This window comes from Crotalus tigris, unplaced genomic scaffold (assembly GCF_016545835.1).
Source record: "Crotalus tigris isolate CLP2741 ecotype Arizona unplaced genomic scaffold, ASM1654583v1 scf7180000024153.1733885, whole genome shotgun sequence".
In the NCBI taxonomy this organism is placed as follows: domain Eukaryota; kingdom Metazoa; phylum Chordata; class Lepidosauria; order Squamata; family Viperidae; genus Crotalus; species Crotalus tigris.
In genome coordinates, this window is record NW_024100414.1 from 383,508 (window position 1) to 407,354 (window position 23,847).

The following is a 23,847-nucleotide window of genomic DNA, read 5'->3' on the forward strand; positions in this document are numbered from 1 at the left end:
GCCATGGTCTTCTTGGGACAAGGGTGGGAGGAACTGTCCGTTCCTTAGTGCTGAAAGTCGGAGGGTTCTTTGATCCCCTGGCCCACTTAGTTTTTCTCCTCTTCTTAGATATGTTCCCCTCTCCTTCTCCCAGTAGGTCTATATCCTTCCATCATTAATTCAGATGCCTGAGGGTTGAACTCAGGGTTTGACAGTTAACATCTTGCCCTGATTACCAGCCGACTGCCAAGGGGTACTTCTACTGGCTGGTGTGTCATCTCTAAATTCAGCAAAGCGCAAGAGCAGAACATCTGGTTATTCCACAAAGGTCAGGTTCGTTTAATGTTATTGGAATCCTCCAGGGAGGGGAGAAACCACATGTCTTCCCGCTGACCACAAAGTTTGGAAGAGTTCTTTCTTTCATGAGATACGTTGGGAAGTAGATGATGAGGATAGAGCCTCCTGGTTACGGGAGGTTTCTTCCCCAAAATGAGGTGGGACTCTTGGCTGTTGTAGCTTCAGTACGTCTGGATGAAGCCAACTGGGTGAAGTGGGAAGGCAGGAATCCATCCAGCAGGGGCAATGAGCCAAGAATTAGACCGGGCTCTTTGCTGGAGCACATCTCCTTTGCTGGAGCAACATCTCCTATTGAAGAAGCTCTCCGGGGTGCTGAATGTGACCGAACTTTTTCCATTCGTTGTTTGTTGCCCTCTTCTTCAGATCTTGCCTCGCATCCGTTGTCAAGAATCCAAAGAAAATACACAGGGGATGCTGCAACGGTCATAAATGTGAGGACCAGTTGCAAGTCCCATTTGTTTCAGTTTGGTTGTATCTTTGAACAGTCACTAAGTAAATGTGAGTCGAGGACTATCTATTTAAAAACATCTTGGGGTTGATTAACAAACCCCTAACAGCCATCAGTAACAAAATCTTGTGCTGCTCAATCTTCACACATCCATGTTTTTTTTCCTTCTGTTTTGTGTTTTGTTTTGTTCTGCTCTGATGTGTTTTGTTTTGTCTCGATTGGGTTCTGTTTTGTTTTGTTCTGCTATGGTTTGTTCTCTCCGAATTGTTTTGTCTTGTTTTCCTTAACAAGGGCGTTGGGAATCAGTCACCAGATTCACACATAACTCTCAGCCCAAAGCAAACAATTCCGGGCATTGGAAATCTGCAGGAAATGTCTTTTATTTCTTCTTAAGCATGCCAGCCTTTAACCTTTAAAGGGAAAAGAAGAGGAAGGGGGAAAAAAAAAAGATCCAGAACTAATTTTCATTTTAATTCGCTTCAGGCTACATCTGTCCTGAGGGCAATGGGTCATCTTTAGAACGTGTGATAAATCGGCCTCTTTATAAGCCATTAAAACAAGAACAACCAAGCCATAATTTCAAACTCGCTAGGTTACAAGAGGTCAAGATCGTAGCCCACGGCCTCTTTCTGTCTGAGAGAGAGAGAGTGTGGAAGCCTTAAGGACCAGGGTCCAGACCATCTTCCCACTTGTGATGGTCTCAAGGGGACACCTTTTCTAACCCTTTCACGAAGCCCTCTTGGAAGATTCCTTCCACCCTAAATGAACGTGATGAGTTTGCTTCAGCCTACAAGAGTCATTTGTGCTTTTTCCAAACTGATTTACATACACACACACACATATCTCTGCATTTTTGGTCTCTCCGTGGGTGGCTTTCTCTTCTTTCTTTCTTTCTTTCTTTTTTTTTCTTTTCTTTTTTTTTCTTCTTCCTTGAGCTGAGACTTCTGGAAGATTCCAGCTTTGAAGAGCACTTCTGAAGCCACCCTGTGTCTGGGAGACCGCTTGACGGGGGCTGCATGCAAACCACGGTCTCTACTGGAAACCAAAGTTCAGAAAGCTTCAAACTGTGGTCAACGTAATAAGCGCGGGAGATGACTAAGGCCATCATTATTTTCTTAACACCACTGCTGTTTTTTTCTGGCTTTTGAATCCAACCAACTGCGGCTTTTGCCAGGCAGCTTGCTTTAACGGCTGCCCTGTGATGTGTGCCGGTAATAAACACAACATCAGCAATCACAGGAAAACTGGCCTGGTGGAGTGGTTTTATCGATTATTTAGCACCACCTACCGGCGGTAGAACCTTCCTACAGGAGAAGGAAGATGGAACGTAGAATTTATAGGGCTGGAAAGGGCCCTTGGAGATCTTCTAGTCCAACCCCCTGCACAAGCAGGAGACCCTAGAGTCTAGACCGTTCTGGACAATCTCTTCTTGACAACCTTCAGGGGGAGAACACTCACGAAAGAGCTGGGCGTGAGTGGTGCAGAATGCAGGCTAATCTGCAATTAGGAATTCAGTCCTGACGGGATCAAGGCCAGGATTGAACTGAAGGCAAGACAAGAAACAAGGGATGGAAACTAATCAAGGAGAGACGAAACCTGGAACGAAGGAGGGATTTCCTGACAAAGAGATCAATTAATCAGTGGAGTTGTGGGTGCTCCATCACTGGAGATGTTTAAGGAGAGGTTGGACAGCCATTTGTTCTGAAATGGTTTAGGGTCTCCTGCCTGAGCAGGGAGTTGGACTAGATGACCTCTAGCTAGAAAAAAAGGTCCACAGAAATATAAATATTCTCCTAACTATCAAATTTTACCTAACCAGAAGGAAAAAGACTTCAGCTCTTCTTCCTTCCCTTTCAGCGGAAAAAAAAAAACCTCTAACAATTCCCACAAGAGAGAGAGAGAGAGAGAGAGAGAGAGAGAGAGAGAGAGAGAGAGAGAGAGAGAGACTGTCAAAAGTTTTGATGCGGCACTTGGAAGCCAGCACAGCATCCCAAGCGGTATTTCAAAAAAAACATCCTCAGAGGGAAGTGAAAGGTCCCTCTTGAAAACGCAGACACAAAACGGGCCCCCCCCTTTTTTTTAGCAGCCCCAAATAAATTGCCCGCCAATTTTTTTTTCCCCTTCACTGGAGACCCCCAAGCCAAACCAATCTGTTTATTTGCTCCAATTTTGGATTTTGCATGGGCTTGTCTAGGTGACTGTGTATTTTAAAATGAGAGAGAGAGAGAGAGAGAGGAAAGAAAGAAAGAAAGAAAGAAAGAAAGAAAGAAAGAAAGAAAGAAAGAAAGAAAGAAAGAAAGAAAGAAAGAAAGAAAACGAACAGATTTTTCCCTCTGGTCTATCTCTCTCTCTCTCTCTCTCTCTCTCTCTCTCTCTCTCTCTCTCTCTCTCTCTCTCTCACACACACACACACACACACACACACACACACACTAAAATGAGGAAGTACGACTACCCAGTCCTTACAGCTTGTGAAAAATTAAACTCGACGGATTCAAACTGTCCTATTTCCACATCAAAAGGGAAGGCACGCTGAGCTCTTCCCAAGTTATCTTCAAACATCAGCACCCTAGAAAGTTTCATGAAAAAAAGAAAGAGAGAGAAATTGAGAGAGAGAGAGAGAGATGGGGGAGAAAAGCCAGCCCAGAGCTCCCTTAAGCCCTGTGCCCCTTACCAAAGCCTCCGCCGTCTCTCTCTTTCTTTCTCTTTCTCTCCTTCACCTAATTATACCCTGGTGAGTTTATTAATCAACTTGTAAATTATTTAGCAAGTAGCCACGCGCTACTACAAACACACGGCGTGGGAGGACCGGTGGAAGGGGGGAGGAAAGCCCCCCCCCAGCAAAAGTCCCCGAGGATTTTTTAGCGATGTTCAGGCAGCGTGCGCGCCTGGCTTGTGGTTTTATTTCATTTTATTTTCTTTCTTTCTTTTTCTTTTTCATCAAATAAAGAAGAAAATAAAACCCAAGCTTACCTCTTAGGCAGGAAAATTTACCTAGCCTTTCAACTCACCGAGAGGCTGGATAAATTATGTCTTCTGGATAAATATATTGAAAATAATAAAATGAAGCAGAGGAAAAGAGGGGGGGGGGGAGAAGATTTGCTGCTGGTTAGAGACTTTTTAGAGATAAGGTGGGGGTGGATGTTGAGGGTGAACCAAATAGGTAGATCCCAAGCCTCCCTGGTAGATCCCAAGTGGTGGAGGCCACTCTTCAAATCGAGAAGAATAAAAGGAAATAAAAAGAAGCCCTCGGATCAAAGGAATCATCCTGTTTCTTTCTTGTTTGTAGTAGAATAAAGGGGGGGGGTGTCTCAAAGATTCCCAAATTCCCATCCTGTTCCTGCTCGCTTCTCCAGCCACGAGTCAAAAGAATATGATTCTTTTTTTTTCAAGGCAAGGCAAGCAGGAGCTTGGTGAAAATGGGTGGCTGCCAGTTTTGAGTGCTCGCCTTTTTTGATGATCTTAGGACAAAAAAGCCGAGCGAAACTCTGGGGCAGACAAGAAGACTGCATTTTCCTCCTCTGCCAAAAAGACCAGGTTGATTTATCGGGTTGTTATTTTGGGCATCCCTGGAGACGGTGAGTTCTAGTCCTGCCTTAGGCACGAAAGCCTGCTGGGTGACTTTGGGCCGATCACCAGGAGACGGTGAGTTCTAGTCCTGCCTTAGGCATCAAAGCCAGCTGGGTGACTTTGGCCCAGTCCCTCTCTCTCAGCCCAATCCACGTCACGGGGATGTTATTTTGGGGGAAACAGGAGTTCTTTGTAGAAACATTTTACATAAATAAGAAAAATAAATGAGATAAGTCTCCCCACTTGGAGAATGAAGCTCAGAATTAATTAAAAAAAGGACCCTTGAATTAATTGGATGAGTCTTATAGGGACCTGTCCCCAGGGACAAACGTTGGGAAGGTGATTTGACTTCCTTTTGTCCTTCCTCTCGCAAAAAGTTGGTGGTTATCCACTTCCACAATCTGATCACCCTTCTCCTTACCTGGCCATGCTCCATCCAGGTAAGGCTTAATGAACTTCCCGAGTCGGGTATCGCTGGTAGCAGCTTCCTTAAGCATTTGCGCACAGGAAACTGAGAAGAAGGAAAAAATGGAAAAAGACAAGGTTAATTTTTTAAAAAGAGGAGAAAAAAGAAAAAGAGGGAGGGAGGGAGGAATGAAGGAAGGGAAGGAAGGAAGGAAGGAAGGAAGGAAGGAAGGAAGGAAGGAAGGAAGGAGAGAAGGAAAGAAGGAAGGGATATGGGGGAAGGAAGGAAGGAGACATGAATGAGAGAAAGAAGGAAGGAAGGAAGACAGGAATGAGAGAAGGAAGAAAGGAAGGGATATGAAGGAAAGAAGGAGACAGGAATGAGGGAAGGGAGGAAGGGAGGGAGGGAGGGAAGGAGGGAGGGAGGAAGGAAGGAAGGGAGGAAGGAAGGAAGGAAGGGAAAAAGGAAGTAAAGAAGGAAGGAAGGAAGAGGGGAGCTCAAGGGAAAAAAAGGAGAAACAGAAAAAGACAAGGTTAATTGTTAAAAAAGGAAGGGGAGGAAAGAAAAGAAAAAGAGGGAGAAAGGAAGGGTGGAAGGAAAGAAGCAAAAGAGGAGCTCAAGTAGAAACAGAAAAAGAAGGTTAATTTTTAAAGGGGGGGGGGAAGAAAAAGGAAGCGAGAGCGAGGTAGGGAGGGAGGCAGAAAGGGGAGCGCTAACCGAGAAGATGGAGAGGAGAACAGAATAACAAAAAGCAAAAATAATAATAATAAAAAGCTAGGTGTGAAAAAAGGACACTGAATAATACAAAAGCCGTGGGGCTTTTTTCAGGCAGTTCCTCCATCAGATACCTTTCTCTCTCTCTCTCTCTCTCTCTCTCTCTCTCTCTCTTGCTGTACCAGACGAAAGCAAGGAAGACTACAGAATTAAAAAAGAATAGGAAGTTTTCTCTTTTTCCCCCGTCGTTTTCATTTTGTAAGGTCGAGAGAGACAGATACTAATCCAAACGAGGCAGAGAAACACACAGGAGCGAGCTGGTGGGCTTCTCACGGATCACAAACTTACAATTACGGAAGGAACTCGTAGAGAAGAAGACCTGAGTTTTGCTGGATGGAAAGTTCTCCCAAAGCAACCCAAATCTTTCTGGGATGCTACTTTAGCTGTCTTCTCCCAGCTCTGCCTTGAACAACCCACAGTAGGGTTAAAAAAAGAAAGAAAAAAATCACCTCCCGTTTGACTTGAGGGAGTTTATGAATCCACCCGTGTAATTTTCTTGTTATTTCTTATGAACACTTCTGGGGATTTTCTTTGTAGGACTTCCAAGTCTTGGCTGCTCACCAGAAGAACATCTGGTAGTTCTCCAACGAAGGTGCTCCAATCAGTGGAGGCTTTCAAGAAAAGACTGGACAGCCAGAAGGGTCTCCTGTTTGAACGGGGGGGGGTTGGACTAGAAGACCTCCGGGGTCTCTTTCAACTCTGTGATCCTATACAGGTAGTCCTTGACTTACAGCCATTCATTTACTTACAACGGGACTGGAAAAAAGTGACTTCAAGGACAGCACCAGGTCACGTGATCAAAATTCAGAGGTTGGGCTGCTGATTCATATTTATGACGGTCGCCGTGTCTTTTTACGACCTTCTGCCAAGCAAAGTCCATCGGGAAGCGGGACTCACTGAACAACTTAAACAACAGCTGCAGGGGTTTACTTAACAATTGGGGAAGGAAAATGTCGTAAAATGGGGCAAATGTTTCACTTAGCCACATAAACTTGGGGCTGAGTTGCGGCCGTAGGTTGAGGGTTACTTGGCTATAATTTCAAGAGTGGGACTTTTCAGAAGCTACTCGTCTCTTTATTTAGGGATGAAACTTAAAAACCTTATCATTTTAAAACCTTAAAAATCTTTTTTAAAAAATCTTACATCTGGATCCCAGATGTAGGAGAAAACCTGTTTCTTTTAGATTAGCAATTCTTTCTCGGACTTGGCAACTTTAAGGCGGGTGGACTTCAACTCCCAGAGTTCCCCAGCTAGCAGGCTTTAAGAGACTTCCGCTCCCAGAATCCCCCGGGGCAGCCTGCCACTCATTTAACAACAGCCTTGCTTAGGAATGGAAATGGTGATCGTAAATCGAGAAGGTTACCCGTAGAGGAAAGAGCGCACAAAGAAACAAAAAAAAAAGAGGAATATATTATGGAATACCAACCGTTGATGAGGCCGTATTTCTGAGCGAGCAAAGCTGCCTGCAGACTTTTCCCAGATCCTGGAGGTCCGCAGAGAAGAATCCGCGGTGAGAACGGAGCGGGCGTTTGAGGCGGTTGTCGGACATGTGACAGAACTATTTTGGAAAAAAAAGGGGGGGAAAAAGGAAGTATTACCGTAATAAAAGAGAATTATTTATAGCTCATGAGACATCCTTGGTGCTCTCTGAGCTTGGTTGTTTCCTTGCAGAAAACAATACCCTTCTTTGTCTGAAATAGTGTAAGGTTTCCTGCCTAGGCAGGGGGTTGGACTAGAAGACCTCCAAGGTCCCTTCCATCTCTGTTACTCCATTCAAGGACTTGCCCTATCAGTGTTGGTCTTGGTAGTGCCTTGATTGGGCTGTTGTTTATTGTTAGCTTGTTTGTCTGATTTGGTAGTATTGTTTACTGCTTGATTGTCATTCTAGTGTTAATCTTGGAGTTCATCTCTGCTTATCTGAGTGTTGATTGCTGGCAATACATATCTAATACATATCAAGGACCTGTTCCCTAGCCCATTCCATACATTTTCTCTCTAAAGTCTCTGTTTACACACTGCATCCTTGAGTGGTGAAAGAAACTTGCTGAAGTGTTCATACTTACAGATACTCCAAGCCCTGATTTCAAGTTGCTCCTAGTTCGTGAACCCAAACTGAACCCCGACTAAACCTCAGCTAACTAGAACCAGCTTATTTCTCGTCTCCCCAAGCCGCCCTATCCAAGATACAAAGTTATCAGGCTAACCAGCCTGCTTACAAATGATGCTTAATTTGCAGTAAATAACCAAGTTAATTAGGAGTAATGATCCCCCAGACTCCACTTCTAATTATTCTTTAAAAAAAAAGGAAGGAAGAAAGAAAGAATCTAGAGATGCTTGATGCCTCCACTGGAAAGAAAGAAAGAAAAAAAAGGAAGTTTGTTTGTTTTTTTTTATCATTCCAATTTTCAATTTCTCTCACTGCATTATTAATTAACAATAATTAATATTCAGCCTGCACGCGCGTGCATTTGCCATCCAAGGCATGAATTGTTTATGAACGATGATGTGAACTTTTAAATTTAATTAAGTAATTTAGAGGTAATTAATCTGTAAATTCCAAAGATAAACTTTTGGCTGCCTTGTTTACCTTAGGAAAATAGAGGCCTTGAAATGAGGGAGGGAGAGGCTTTTTTTTTTTTTTCAAAACTGCGTAAACCCAGGCTGAAGTCCTAGAAAGAGGCTGTCAGTGGCAGGCAGTTGGGAATGGAGCAATTATTTTTTTTAAAAAAAAAGCCGACTTTAGAACAAGCGATTTCTCCGTTTTCCTACTGAAGGGCCAAAACCAAAGTAAACAAATCATGTTCAAAGCTAAGACGACAGACCAAGCCAAATGAGAAAACATCCCTTGCAAGGATTCCATGATGTTCTTTCTCTCCTAGGACTTGGGTCTGTCGCGGTGTTTGTCAACCGTGACAATGTGAAGATGGGTGGGCTTCAATTCCCAGAAAGCACGTGGGCTGGAGAATTCTGGCTCCAGGGTAGTAAAGGCGAGAGGGATTTTGGAATCCTAGTGGACTTAAATCGCTTAAATATGGGCCAGCCCTGTGCTGCAGCAGCCAAAAAAGCCAACGCAATCCGAGGCTGCATTAACAGAGGGTTAGAGTCAAGATCACATGAAGTGTTAATACCGCTTTACAAGGCCTTGGTAAGGCCACACTTGGAATCCTGCATCCAGTTTTGGTCACCACAATGTAAAAAAAGATGTTGAGACTCTAGAAAGAGTGCAGAGAAGAGCAACAAAGATGATTAGGGGACTGGAGGCTAAAACATACGAAGAACAGTTGGAGGAACTGGATATGCCTTGTCTGATGAAAAGAAGAACTAGGGGTGACAGGATAGCAGCGTTCCAATCTTTGAGGGGCTGCCACAAAGAGGAGGGGTTCAAAGCCCCTGAAAGCAGGATAGGAAGCAACCGATGGAAACTAATCCAGGAGAGATCCAAGCTAGAAGTAAGGAGAAATTTCCTGACAGTGAGAAATATTAATCAGTAGAACAACTTGCCTCCAGAAGTTGTGGGTGCTCCAGTGATGGAGGTTTTTAAGAAGAAACTGGACAACCATTTGTCTGAAATGGCATAGGGTCTCCTGCTTGAGCAGGGGGCTGGACTAGAAGACCTCCAAGGTCCCTTCCAATTCTGTTATTCTGTGAATTTTGGGAGCTGAAGTCCACCCATCTTCAAGTTGCCCCGTCTGAGAAACACTGGTCTACTGATTGACACCGTTCCATTCCAAGGATGACTCATACATGAAGGTGTGTCCAACCTGGTCCTACCTTGCCAGAAGGCATCTGCACAGAGTTGGTCCGCGTTGATTAACTTCATGGACTTCCCAAAGGACTGAACGATTCCTGGGAAGTTTCGGTGATATTCCAGCAGCCTCTGAGCGGTCTCTTTTTCAGATATGCCACGGGGTGCCTTCAAACGCCAACGGATGTTTTCGTCAGTGGGCCAATCAAAAGTGGTGTGGTACACCTCTGGTGTTAAAGATAAAGACCAGGACATGAGATAGACTTGACTTAAATGCTGGAAAAAAAAATACTCAACTTGCAAACCAATCTTATTCTTGGAGAATATTTATAATAATAATAATAAAGTTGGAAGGGACCTTGGAGGTCATCTAATCCAACTCCCTGCTCAGGCAGGAAACCCGATCCCATTTCAGACAAATGGCTGCCCGGTCTCTTCTTTAAAACTTCCAGTGTTGGAGCATTCACAGCTTCTGGAGGCAGGTGGTTCCACTGGTTAATTGTTCTGACTGTCAGGAAGTTTCTCCTTAGTTCTAGGTTGCTTCTCTCCTTGATCAGTTTCCATCTGTTGCTTCTTGTCCTGCCTTCAGGCGCTTTGGAGAATAGCTTGACCCCGTCTTCTTTGTGGCAGCCTCTCAGATATTGGAAGACTGCTATCATGTCACCCTCGTCCTTCTCTTCATTTGTAAGAGGAATTCATGCAATGTCTGAGATACAGTATAACAGCAGGGATATTTCTCTGTACTTGTCCCTCTAGAATAGAGGCATGGTTATCTCCCAATGTTCTGGATGATTAATTCCGTTTTCTCCAGTCTACAGATCTAATCACTGGGGACTCTACAAGCCTTAGTGGATAATATCTGGAGGGCATCAGCCAGACTTATTGTAGTTCAGAGAAGTTCAGAATCAGAAAGGATGAAAGATGGATGCATGAAAAGAGGGATGACATGACAGCAGTGTTCCAGTATTTGAGGGGCTGCAACAAATAAGAGGGGGAGGGGGTCAACCTGTTCTCCAAAGCATCTGAAGGCAGGACAAGAAGCAACGGATGGAAACTAACCAAGGAGAGAACCAACCTGGAACTAAGCAGAAATCTCTTGACCAAACAATTAACCAGTGGAACAACTTGCCTCCAGAAGTTGTGGGGGCTTCATCATTGGAGGTTTTTAAGAAGAGATTGGATGGCCATTTGTCTGAAATGGTATAGGGTTTCCTGCTAGAGCAGGGGGTTGGACTAGAAGACCTCCAGGGCCCCTTCCAACTCTGTTATTCCATAACTCAGAGGCTTGTTCCCTTTCTTTTACTGTTCAGTTGATCTTGGTAGCTGTCTGAAGCAGGGGGGTTGGACTAGAAGACCTTCAAGGTCCCTTCCAACTCTTCTTATTCTGTTATAAAAATACCACCCAACTGTGGATTTTGAACTTTAGCAAAAAAAAAACCCAACAAATCCAGATCTCAGCCACCACACCGGGACCGTGGGGAGGCCTCTTTGATAGTGTGAGGAAGAGGAACTTTGATAAGACCTGTTCTCCAAACATCTCAGGATCAGGCTGAAGCCTGATGGATCAGACTGTGAAGCTTGGCCCCGAAGATTTGCTTTTGTCATGGTTGATTTCCATTGTTGCAGACCTCAACCGTGAAAATCCCTCAAGATGTACCTCCGGTGATTTCATCCACTCTCTTTCCCAGATTCCGCTCGATCAGCACGATATCGGGAGCGTAGAGCACCACTGGAAAAAAAAATTGAGGAGAACGTTACCAGTGCCAGACTGAAAATTGGTGTGAGTGTGTGTGTGTGTGTGTGTGTGTGTTACCCCATGCTTTCAGATTAAATCACACTGAGGTTCTCCTTGGTCTTTTCTTGGGGAGGGTGAAAATCCATCTTTATTTCATCGTCTTTTGGGGTTTTACAGGCTCGTTCTTGACGCACGATGACTTTCCTTTCTTCCAGATAAAAGCTTTGGCGTCCACATAGTTCTCACCTTACAGCCGTTTGGCACTGAAAAAGTAACTTAGGACTGTTTTTCACACTTTGTGAGCATTGCAACATCCCTGTGGTCATGGGATTGAGATGCTGGGCAACTGGCATGTACTTGTGACGGTTGCAGAGTCCCGGGGTCACGTGATCCCCTTTGGCAACCATCCGACAAGCGAAGTCAAGGGGGAAAGCCAGATTTACTTAACTACCATGCTACTAACAAAACAACTGCAGTGATTCTCATAGAAAGGTGAGATAATGGGGCAAAGCTCACTTAATGGCTGGCTTGCTTAGCAGTGGAAATCTCGGGCTGGATTGTGGTCGTGAATTGAGGACTACCTGTAATTGCATCACATGTACAGCAGTAGCAGTTCAAAGCTATTGGCTGTGAGCCAGGAAGCGTTCGAAGAGAGTCCGTACCGACATGTCTAGGAATGATCCCCCGGACTTGCAGGCACCTGGCAAGTTCTCGGCTGTCAGGAAGTCCTTCAAGAATCCAACCCTGGAGAACAAGAGATGCAAAATTAATCTCTCACGCCAAAGAGCATCTGCAGAACACGAAGGCAAACCACACCAGAGGAGCACGGAGGGCTTCCTTATTTCAGAGGAGACGAACTTGGGGGTCTGGGGAAGTCCCAAAGACGGAAGCTAAACACAGACCCCGTAGGTGAGTCTGGGAAGATCCTCTCCTAGCCTGAGATTAGGCCGTAACAGAAGACAAGCTGTCAAGAGTGTGACCAACCCCACCACTCAACGGTTTGGTCCCTGAGACAGACAGACAGACATGATAGACAGGTAGATGATAAATAGATATAGAATAGGTAAGTAGGTAGGTAGGTAGATAGATAGATAGAATATAGAGATAGATAGAGAGATAGAGAGAGAGAGAGACAGATAGAATATATATATATATAAGAGAGAGAGGATAGATAGATAGATAGATAGATAGATAGATAGATAGATAGGTAGACAGACAGACAGACAGACAAATAAATGATAGATGTTAGATAGAGAGACAGACAGACAGGATAGATAGATAGATAGATAGATAGATAGATAGATAGACAGACAGACAGATTAAATGATAGATGGTAGATAGACAGACATAGATAGAAAATAGAGATAAATAGATAGATAGATAGATAGAGGAAGGAAGGAAGGCAGGTGTGGAGGGAATAGAAGGTAGCTTGACAAACAAGTTGTCTATAATTAAGCCCATTTCAAAGTGCAGGGCTAATGCATTATAAATAAGCCCCTCTAAAACAGATATATGGGTCACTCTCTCCTTCTCCCACCCCACCAAGGTTTCGCCGCGCCGAGAGCCCAGCCAATCCCTAATTAGAATACATTATCCACCGGCTTGACACTTCAGTCGAACGTCCACAGCTTAGGTACCCCGCTCGCTGGGCTTGGCACAGGTTTATTGATATTCCGCTGGGTTCCCCCGGCCGAACCCCCCAGCGGCCGGCTTCTGTTTTATCCCACATCAAAAGGGCTGTGTGCTCAGGGCACTCCTCACCGCCCCTCCTGCCTCCCCCCCCACGGCTGGCTGCCTGCCTGGCGCAGAGCCGGAGGTCTGAAACAGCTGCGAGCAGAAATGGTATCACAGGAGGGACAACTTCCAACAGATGTCAGAGAGGGGAAGGGGAGGAAGGAAAGGAGGAGGAGGAGAAGCGGAGGAAGGCACGGGGGGGGGAAGAGAGATGGAACAGCGGGGTGTGGAAGGAGGCAACCCAAGTTATATATTGACCGTTGCTACCCCATGGGTCACCATTGAAGAGTCATTACTGGCATCTTCAGACACTCAAGACTTCCGTCGGGAGGAAGCTACGGGGGGCAACAGATAAATCACCCAGCTGCAGGGAGTCTTCGCTTTACGGCCACGACTGAGCCCAACATTTCCGTTGCTAAAGGAAACCCGGGAGGGGATTTTGCTCCACTTTAGGACCTTCCTTGCCATGATGCTTAAGCGAACCGTCGCAGTTGTCAAGTTAGCAAAACGGTCGTTAAGTGGAACGGGCTTCCCCCACTGACTTGGCTTGTCAGAAGCCCGCCAAAAGGGATCGCGGGACCCCCCCCCAGACGCTGCGACCGTCATAAATAGGAAGCAATTGACAATTTTGATCAGGCGACCAGGGTTTGTCAGTGTGAAAAAGGGGTGGTTAAGTCCCTTTTTTTCCGGTGCTGTTGTAAATTCAGTCACTAACTGAATTGTTCTTAAGTCAAGGACTGCCTGTATAATATACGCTGTGTTGCCTACTCTTTAAAACCAGCTCCCTGCTCTTCTTAACAGCGACTTCAAAAACCAAGCTGGTTTTGAAGTAGCTTCTGGCTACAGAATTTTCTTGGCATCTATAAATTTATTTTGTTACCCGGAGATGCCAGGGAGAAAGAGCTGTTTGATACGCCGTAATGCGCAAGTTTGCCGAAACCTTTGGCCCGCCAGCTGCCGGCTGCAGTGGACCTTGTGTGCAAGACACACACCCCGCCTTGTTGTGATTGCTCGTGATTCTAGCGGCATTTGCATTAGGGGAACAAGCCCTCCGGGGTCCTGGCAGCCCCATCGATCAACATGAAGGGGCTCCATGGAGGGTCCAAGTGACAGCACTAAACCCCAGAGTGTCCACAGGCACACAAAACTCAACAAAACCTGCGAGAGGTGGGACGAAAGCCGGGCAATTAAGGCCAGCCGAATGGCACCGGGAGGAGAAATAAAAGAAAACGCGAAGGAACGGTAGCCTGCAGGCCCAGTTCATACACTCTTTTGACATTTTTCTTCCAGTGTAATATACGGGCTTGCCTTCCAAGTCCCACACTATAAATCGGGCTGGCGGTTGTAAGGAAGGCTACAATTTCTGCAGGATTTCCCTCCCACTTTTAAGCTTCTTTACTAGGGTGTGTGTGTGTGTGTGTGTGTGTGTGCGCGCATGCGCGCGCACGTCGAGGACTACCTGTATTGATAATTCCACAATTCCCTGTGTTAATATTTGTGGGGTCAACCCTATTCACCAAGCTATCAGTCATACGTACGCTGCAGAGACAGTCGTCAAGCTTCATGCGTTCCTCAATCAGCTGGGCCCACAGATCTTTAGGAATGTTCTAGATAGTCATTAAAGACAGAGAAGGAACACACGAGTTAAGGAGAATTAGACCCGACGTAAACAAGAAATAAATAAATAAATAATATGCCAATCAGCCAACTCAGACAAGCAAGCTAACAGTAAAGAACATTCCTGCCAACACAGACAGGGCAAGCCACTAGAATATAAAATGAAAGCAAACCCCACTCTTTCTAGCACTGATGGTGTTACCAAGTTGGGTGATGAGATGTCTGTAAGAAAATAACCAAGCTCAGAGAACACCTGGGACCCCAGAGTTCTCCTCCTCCTCCTCCTCCACACACCCTACTCCCTTCTAATACTGATATTACCGAGCTACTTCTCCTCCTCCTCCTCCTCCTCCACCTCCTCCTCCCTGCAAACCCCACTCCCTTCTAACTTTATGTTCTATTAGAAAACATAGAAGAGAAGGATGAAGAGGAGAGCAGAAGATTCATAAAAATATGGCCAGTTAATACTTCTTGGGGGTCCCCAGCGCCCCCTGAGCTTGGCTGTTTTTTTGCAGATATTTCATTACCCAACTAGGTAACATCTTCAGTACTAGCAGGGTGTGGGGTTTGCTAAGGGGAGGAGGAGGAGGAGGAGGAGGAGGAGGAGGAGGAGGAAGAGGAAGAGGAAGAAAAGAACTATCGGTCCTTCTTTCCCTTTGAACTTGGTGGTTTTCTTGCAAATGTTTCATTATTATGTAACTTCATGAGTGCCATGGCAAACTCTACACTCCTTTGCACTGATGATGTTCCCTAGTTGGGTCATGCAACGTCTGCAAGGAAACCACCATGCTCAGAGAGTCCCAAGGACCCCACAGTTCAGCCCTGAGCCACAAATATTCTCTTCTATTGGAACATCATCGGTGCTAGAGAGTGGGGGGCTTATGTAAGTAGCTACAGGAAGCTCCTGGTGGTGAAATGTCAGCAAAAAAACAACCAAAGAGAGGACCAAAACCGCCACAATCTCCTTCCTCCTCCTCTCTACACACCCCACTCCCTTTTCTCTTCTTTAACTTCTTTATCTCTAAAAGAAAACAACCCAGCTCAGAGAGCACCAAGGAGCCCCCCCCAGTTGAACCCTGAGCTACAAACATTCTATTGCTACTCTAGTTTTGGGTAGGAGCCAGCTTCAGCAGGACGGAGGGCTCTGCTCCGGAGTCTCGTCCATTGTCGTCAGAAGAGACCCATCTACATTAAAGCATCTCCAACAGGCAACTGAAAGATTCAGTTGATCGGCCTCAGGCTATCCGCAGAGAAAGTTTCTCTATCAGTTGGGTAAAATATCCCGGTTTCCTCGGAGCAGTGCTAAATTATGAGTTCACAACCATCGCCAGCTGCTTGGCTTAGCCACAAATGCAGCGTCTCGGCAGTCTCGGCCTTCGTCCGTTTTGACTGGTTTCTTTCTTTCCTCCTTTTAAACATGTCCTACAGTTTCTCACGGTTTTAACAAAATAAACCCCCTTTTACAATGAGATTGGAAAGGGAGCCTGTGTTACAGGCCCAACAGTTCAGCCCTTCTTCTTCACCAACCAGAAGAAAACAGATTTTCTTCAAAGGAGCCGGGATGTAAGCTGTCCAGGATGGAGTACCGAGAACAGATCCGTGGCAGACAGGTGAAGGCTGGACTAAGTGACCCAATTAGGCCTTTCTCTGGGTCCCCGATGACTCAAAGCCAGCTCTGAAGCAAGCCACGCTAGGCATTCGAGAGCCGAAGAAGGGAAAGAAACAACTCTGCGTTTCTTGGAAGTCTGAGAGTCCCGCCGGGCAGGTGCGTCAAAAGCTTCCCGCAGCCTCTCGCCGCTGGAGACGTCCTCGGCAGCTTTGAGGCTGTCACTTTACAAAAGGTGCCTCATGCTGCTCTCAGTCTCTCTCAGCCTTCTTTGATGTGTCATTTCAAGAGATCTTGGGGTCTGCCCAGCAAAGGCTGGTGGAATCCAATTTGAGCCTCCCCCCCCACCCCATCTTCCCCATTCCTTCTCCAACTCCTTCGTTCTCATCCTCTCCTGGGCTTGCTGGACCAGCCTCCGTGGATGAGAAGGAGTAGCAAGGAGGAGGAGGAGGAGGAGGAGGAGGAGAAGGAGCAATAGGGTGTACGTTCGCCTCCTTGAGTTGCTTTGCCAAGGGATAAAAATCTAACCCATCCGTAAAATAAACGCCATCTTCTTCGCTAAAAACAAAAATGTCTTTCTCAATAAGACATAGGAAAGCAGCACCTCGGACAGCGCCTGGAGAGAACTCTGTTAAAAGTCTTCCTCACCATATGGTGGAAAGTTGGGCTTGGCTGGGACTTTCAATTCCTTTGAAGGGCCACAAGTTGCAGAAAACCGCTCTTCCCAGATGCCAGCTGAGCCAGGGAGAGGCCTAAAGCGCCCGTTGTCAATTTCATTAGCCGTTCCCCCTGCCTGCCATGTCTGATTTTTGCCAGGTCTCCATGCCTTTCATGTGTCCTACCCTGTGATAATCAAGGAAAGCCTACAGGGCATCCTTGAAAGCATAGCTGATTAGCCTGAAATATGCTAATAATGAGAGTAATTAAGCCAAAGGGGATTTTTTCCCCCCTCCTTCCTGCTCACAAACACGGCTGTGTGTTTGGGCATGTGTGTGTGGGGTGTGTTTGTGTGTGTATCCTGCAAGTCAACTGAGGTTTTTACTGTGAATGAAGTGAAAAAAAATCCATCCTTGGCCTCCAGGAAGAAAAGAGCTCTGGGCTGTTTCGTTCAAGATGAATTTTTAAAAAAGGGGGAGCAAGATTGGTTGGGGTGATCCATGACCGAAGCAGCAAGAAAACGACACACCCAGGTAGCCAAAAACTTCAGACTTGCAAGCTTCTGTGAATGTAGCTTTAGAATAAAATAGAATTAGTTTATCTGGTTGTGTTTCCTGGTCTGGTCTACCTGAGAAGACTGACAGGGCGAGCCTCTTATCGCGGACTCCGAAGGGTGCACGGGAGACGTCCTTGATGCAAACGAACGCGGGTAATTGGACCCCTCGTCGTGCGTCTGCTGAAAAAACCTGGCAAACGCCGCAATTTATTTTCCCCCTCGCACGCAGGGATGGCCTTGTTACATACCTGCTTTCTCTCCCGATAGCCTTGCACTTCACTTGATAGGGCTGACCATTCATTGGTTAACAAACTCTCCTGGGAAATATGGGGAATTATCAATTGTTTACTCAGCCACATCGCCTGCAGGGAGATACAAGGTGGGAGAAGTGAGCAGGAGAGGGGCGGGATGGGGGGAAAAAATGTGTCTTTGCCAAGAATGTTTGAAGAAAATAAAAACTCTGTGCGGTCGGTGTTTTTTTCATTTGTTAGGGAGGTTCCTGGCAGGAAAAGAACTCCACGGTGCTCGGAAAAAAAGTCAAAATGATGCACGAACGGCTGGTGAAAAAGAGAGAAGAAACGACTCTGAAATTTGACACAATGAGAATTTGGGATGGTGACATTTACGGCGCCCCGGAAAATATGTCTGTTTGAAAACCAGACATACTTTCCTGGAGGTTTCAAGCCGAGGCTGTCACCTATTTAACCTGGCTGCTTTAATGCGAATTTCAATTTAACGCGGTTTGCTAAAGAGATGAATAAAATCAAGAAGTGAGAGCAGTGAAAACGGACAGCCTTTTTCCGGCGTTACAAGAGGATGTAGCCATAAGCAACTTCTTCTCTTTTTAGCTGAGAGCCCGTCCGCTATTGATAAATAAATCAAAACCTGGGTCATCCAATACCAAAGGTCTGAAGGAGAGCACCGAAAGAGAGCAATGGCATTGAAAATCTTACACAGCCCTGTGAGGGAACATCTGGATTTCTGTTTGGTGTAAATCAACAGGCCCTTCTGCTGCTTTGAACCGGTCCGTTAGGATGGCCAACAAGGATGGCCAACACATTCTCATAATTTAAAAAGGGTGTTTTGCTCCCTCCAAATGGGATGAGAAGGAGCTCCAGGAGAGAAGTGGGGTTTTTGAAGGGGTGACTATGGCGCGCTAGGTAGGGTGACATTTTCCTAGGAACCCTTGTGAAGGAGGAGGGGGAGGGGAAGAGGAGGAGGAGGGAGAAGGAAAGAATGAGGAAGGAGGAGGAGGAGGAAGAGAAGAAGGAAAGAATGAGGAAGGAAGAGGAGAAGAAGGAGGAGGAAGAGAAGGAGGAGGAGGAGGAGAAGAAGGAGAAGGAAAGAATAAGGAAGGAGGAGGAGGAAGAGGAGATGGAGGAGAGCTTTGTTGCTTTCTGAGCTTGGCTGTTTTATTGCAGACTTTTTATGACAACTAGGAGATGTCATCAATGCTAGAAGGGAGTGTGGTGCACAGAAAGGAGGAGGAGGAGGAGAAGGAGGAGAAGGAGATGTAGTCTTGGACTTACAACCATTTGTGTAGTGATCATGGAAGGAGAAGAAAAAGGGAAAGAAGGAATTATATGGCAGAGGAGAAGGAATTATATAGAAGAGGAGGAGGAGGAAATGGTGGTGAAGGTGGACAAGGAAAAGGAAGAAAGAAAGGAGGAGAAAGGGAAGGCGAAGGAGGAGAAGGAGATACATGGACAGACAAGGGGGAGCTACTCACAATAGTAGTTTTCCCAGAGGCTGGAGGGCCAAGCAGAAAGATCCTTGGAGCTATGGAGTAAATAAAAAGAATTGTCAAGATTCTTGATCGCTACATAGCTGGGTCAGTTTCCAACGACTGCACATCATGGGAGCTGCTTCCTAGAGGTTCAGTTTGGTGCTTCAGAGGGGGGTTGACAACCTTCTTCATGCCCCAACATGGACCTCCAATTTGGAGGCTTGAATGGGAGAAACAGAAGGTGCTCTTTCTTGGGGGCCCTCCAGATGTTGTGGACTTCAACTCCCATAAGGTCTTGCTACTGTGGACTAGAAAACCCCAAATGTCCCTTCCAGCCTTATGTCCCTATTCTCTCTCTATATATATATCATCTATCTATCTATCTATCTATCTATCTATCTATCTATCTATCTATCTATCTATCTATCTATCTATCTACCTACCTACCTACCTACCTACCTACCTATCTACCTATCTACCTACCTACCTATCATCTATCCTTCCTCCTCCTCTATCATCATCTATAGGTTTTCAAGAAGAGAGTGGACAACCCTTTGTCTGAGATGGTATGAGGACTCTGCTTTGAGCAGGGGGTTGGACTAGAAGACCTCCAAGGCCCCTTCCAGCTCTGTTATTCTGTGTTCTTATCATGCAACTAGCCAGCCCAGAAAGATTTATTTTTTTATTTTGCCTATCGGAAAGCAATGGAGAGCATTTGTTTTTCCTCTCACGTCTGGTGCTTGTGACTCGCATTCCTCCCAGGGTGAGCTTAGAAGCAGAAGGCCCCTTGAACATTTTCCAGGTTCTTCTGGCGCGGGCAGGCAACCCTTTCCCTCGGCCACTGGAGACGAGCGTGTTGTTCCTCAGTTCTTCCTGCCCCGGCTCAGAACCTTCATCTCCAATTCTCCCTGATCTCGTTTCCTGTGTGTTCGTGGGAAGGGGTTGTCTACAGGAGCTCACCTTTTCGTTCAGAGCACAATTAAAAGCATGAGGAACATCCTCAAGTTCCTCTCTCTCTCTCTCTCTCTCTATCTATCTATCTATCTATCTATCTATCTATCTATCTATCTATCTATCTATTCGGTCCTGCAGCCCGGCCGAATTTAAGTTTCCTCTCTGAATGAATTTTCAAGTCTCCCCTCTTGAGGGTCACGGCTAATTTGAGGATTAAAATAGGGCAGAAGGCCTGAGAATTCAAGCCAGGATTTACGGGAGATGTCTGAATGAATAACACAGAATCTAACCAGGTTTTGAGGAGGGGAGAAACGTTACTAAGATGGAATCGGAAGCAATATTTAAAGAGAGAAAATTGGGGGGGGGGGCTGGGGAGGGGAAGGAATCATATTTTCTCTTCTCCCTGATGCAGAGTTGCATTCACACAACTCAGCTACAATGGAGTGGGTGTTGTGTGGTGGTGGGAATGTGGCCATCGGTGTCTCACGGTGGAGAAGCCAAAGAAGCTAGTTAAGTCCTAATGTGGCTTAAGGGGCAATAGCACCTGCACCGAATAGCACCGAAGGGCTGTAGCACCTGCAGAGGGCTTTTACATTAACTAATTAATATTGCTACATTCAAACTGCTGGCTGCCATTTTGATACTGTATTTTTAAAAAAATTAATGATAGGATTTATTTTTTATTTTTATTTATTTTAAATGGCCTGTTTTTTTTTTTTTCTATGTTTCCTTTAAGGACATTTTCTGCAAGTAGACAAGAGGCTATAATGGCTTAAAATTAAAATAAAGACTGTAATGGCTTAAATTTTTTTTTAAAAAAAAATGAAATAAAACAATAAACTGAAATAGAAAATAATAAACTAAACTAAATAAAACTAGATAAACTAAACTAAAATAGAAAATAAGACAACAAAGTAAATTAAATACTAAAATAAGCTAAAATATATAATAAAAACAACAAATTCAAGTAATCCAAAACAATGAAAAATACACTAAAAATATATAAACTAATATCTAAAAAAAATAATAATGACAATGTATAATATAGTAGACTAAAATATACAATATAAAGCAAGATCAACTGAAATAAGAAACTGGAAACTTAAAGCAATAAAAAACAGACTAAAATACATAATACAATAAATCAAAATTCCTGCCTGAGCAGGGGGTTGGACTAGATGACCTCCAAGGTCCCTTCCAACATTATTATTATTATTAAATATGTCATAAAAAGCAAAACTAAAATAAACTAAAATCTAAAACAATGAAGACGACACACGATAAAATAATAGCAACAATGAAGCACTCAAGTCCAAAATAATAAATTAAAATTATCAATTAAAATATAAAATAATGACAAGAAAAGACAGCTTTGTCTGATCTTGAATGGTAGCTAAGGAAGAACTGTGCTGAGCAATTTTACCCCCCCCCCCAAAAGCTCTGCAAATATTTTTTTTTTTTTTTTTTTTTTTATTGAAAATTTTTAACATTTTACAAAATAAATCCCCTCCCCAAACCCGCCCACCTACCCATACCCTCCCCCAACTCCCCAAACCTCCCTAACCCTCCCCTGAACCTCCCAGAGTTGATTAGAGGCTTATCCAAAATGTTTCAAAAGAAAAAAAAGAAAAAGAACTTAAAACACATATAAAACTTAAGACACCTATAAATCCTAAACAATCCTAAAAACCTTAAATTAAATGAATTATTTCTAAAAAATAATAATAAACACATTATAATATACTCTAAAAATCTTCTAATCTTACTTATAATATTATCCATCCTTCTACATAAGTTTCTTCCAAGACACAATTTTAAGCACTGCTTTCTTTAAACATCTATAACTACAATATAAAGTCTAAATACATTTAGTTAAACGAGTTATAGTCCCTCCAAAACACAAATTTAAACAATCAAAACTTGAAACATTAGAACAAACAAATTATAGTCAGTCAAAAACACAAATCTAAACATTACTTAAAACTTTAAACATTAAAAATCCCGCTCAAAACACTAAACACATTGTAATATACTCCAATCCTTCTAATATCTTAAATATTATTATCATTTTCATAAACTCCCCCAAAACACAAATTTATACATTACTTAAAACTTAAAAAAGGAAAAAAAAACAAGACACCTTTATACTCATTTAAATCTTATCAGATTAACACTATAGGAAATTCCATCCACCATAAACACAATAGATATTCAAATCTTCATCAGTAACAAGTTGCAACCAAAAAACCCCAGTCCTTATCAATCTCAATTGTCCATTTTCATTCTCCATTCATTATCATACTGATATTATTATTGTCAGCCTCGATTGTCCATTTTCGTCATAAAGCTTAAAACAAATGCTTTAGGATCTGTCCTCAAAAGCTGCTCCAAATTTTCTGAGTCTCCCAACGGCTCAGAAGCCAGTACATGTGGGGATTCCTTAAGCTCCTTATTCTGTTGGTCTTTTTCTTTACAATTATACGTTGCACAGATTTTCCTCTGCCCCTTCCTCTCAACTTGTTGACGCCCCTCAGGAGCTCTGCAAATATTTTTAACACTAAACTGGACAACTTTTAAATCAAGGGCAAAATCCTCAGATTACAAATTTATCTTAACAAAGCTCTCTTGACTTGGGAGTTTTAAGGCAATGCTGCTTCACTGATTGGTTTTGAAAAGGATCGGAAAAAGAAGATCTTAACCGAGTACGTTAAGCTGTTTCATCACCTAATTTCTTTCCAAATCAGATTAAAACATACAGCTTTTTTTTTAATTTCTCTTTTTCTTCTTCTTCTTTTTTCCTTTTTTCTTCTTCTGTTTCTTCCCCCCCCCCTTAGAATTTTAACACCTTGAAACTTCAGCCTGGTAATGAGGAATTATTTATAAACAGAGTCCTGTCGGAAATGTGCTTTGGTGCCAACACTAATCAACTTCTTCCGCCCGGCTTCAAAGCAAACGGGGTGAAAAATTTTTTTAAAAAAAAGAAGCTTTCTAGCTCCAGATCCTTTTGAGCTTTAAGTAGGAAGCCTGATTTAAAATTCAGTCCAAAACCCGGAGGTACTGAAGCTTTAATACACTGCTTTCTTGGACAAACATTTGATAGAAAAAAGAAAAAAAGAAACTTATCATTATACACACCGTATCACGCTTTAATATTGCCCAGGGCAACTATAAACGTTCGCTTTGTACTAAATCTGCTTTTCCCTTTGCTTAGGAGCAGCTAAGCAGACATAGCAAATGCATTGATTTACACATTTGCACGCTGGTAAAAAAAAAAAAATATATCTTCCACCGACCCTAAACATATGTCATGGATTTTGAAGGGGAGAGGAACGAAAAGTGAATTCTTCCACAGGAAAGTACAGATGTTCTGATTAAGCCTCCCTGGCTTGTAAAAAAAAAAAAAAGGCAATTAATTCATAACAGCCAAAATTCAATAAAGATTTTAAATAGAGGCTAAGCCACCATTTTTAAGGGCCCGAAGCATCCTGACTTATCCTGGCATCATGGCGAAGAGAGAGAAATTAACTAAATATTTTTATTTCCAAAAGAACTGGATTTAAAATTTAAAACATGTCGGAGAAATATTTCGAGAAGGGTTCCTGATTCAATAAAGAGTAGATACGGTTCCCAAACTGCTTTAATAGTTGTGTTGCTTGTTATCGTTTTCGCGTTTTGACAGTTATCTTTCTGTAAAAGCAGCCCAGGGTCACCGCGGTGAAACGGGCGGCTGTACGAATTTAAACAATAAAATTTCACCAGCCACCCAACCAATCAGCGGAAGTAGAATTCAGTTTCTCTTGAATATTGTGCAGTTTCACAGAGTAAGATCCGGGTTTGTGGATGCTATGGAGTCAGTAAAAGCACATGCCTGTTGGAGGCAGATCAGAAAATGTAATATTTTTGGTATCTCTGAAAAGAAATCTGTTCCAGGAACTAGTGGAAAAGACCTCCCCACTTTCTCCTTTGCTTCTTATTCCATTATC

At 43.9% G+C, this 23,847-nt stretch overlaps 1 protein-coding gene across 2 annotated transcripts in view; it reads right to left on the reverse strand.

The window, feature by feature from the left end:
- The window catches only part of AK8 (adenylate kinase 8), a 44,675-nt gene that overhangs the window by 16,065 nt on the left and 4,763 nt on the right, over positions 1-23,847 (reverse strand). For both annotated transcript variants that reach the window (XM_039322898.1, XM_039322899.1), the window contains 8 exons: positions 18,914-18,963; positions 17,433-17,546; positions 14,287-14,355; positions 11,677-11,758; positions 10,937-11,008; positions 9,306-9,506; positions 6,961-7,092; positions 4,776-4,865 (listed from right to left, as the gene is read on the reverse strand). In XM_039322898.1, coding sequence (XP_039178832.1) covers positions 4,776-4,865; positions 6,961-7,092; positions 9,306-9,506; positions 10,937-11,008; positions 11,677-11,758; positions 14,287-14,355; positions 17,433-17,546; positions 18,914-18,963 — 810 coding nt within the window. The remainder of the gene's footprint in view (positions 1-4,775; positions 4,866-6,960; positions 7,093-9,305; positions 9,507-10,936; positions 11,009-11,676; positions 11,759-14,286; positions 14,356-17,432; positions 17,547-18,913; positions 18,964-23,847) is intronic.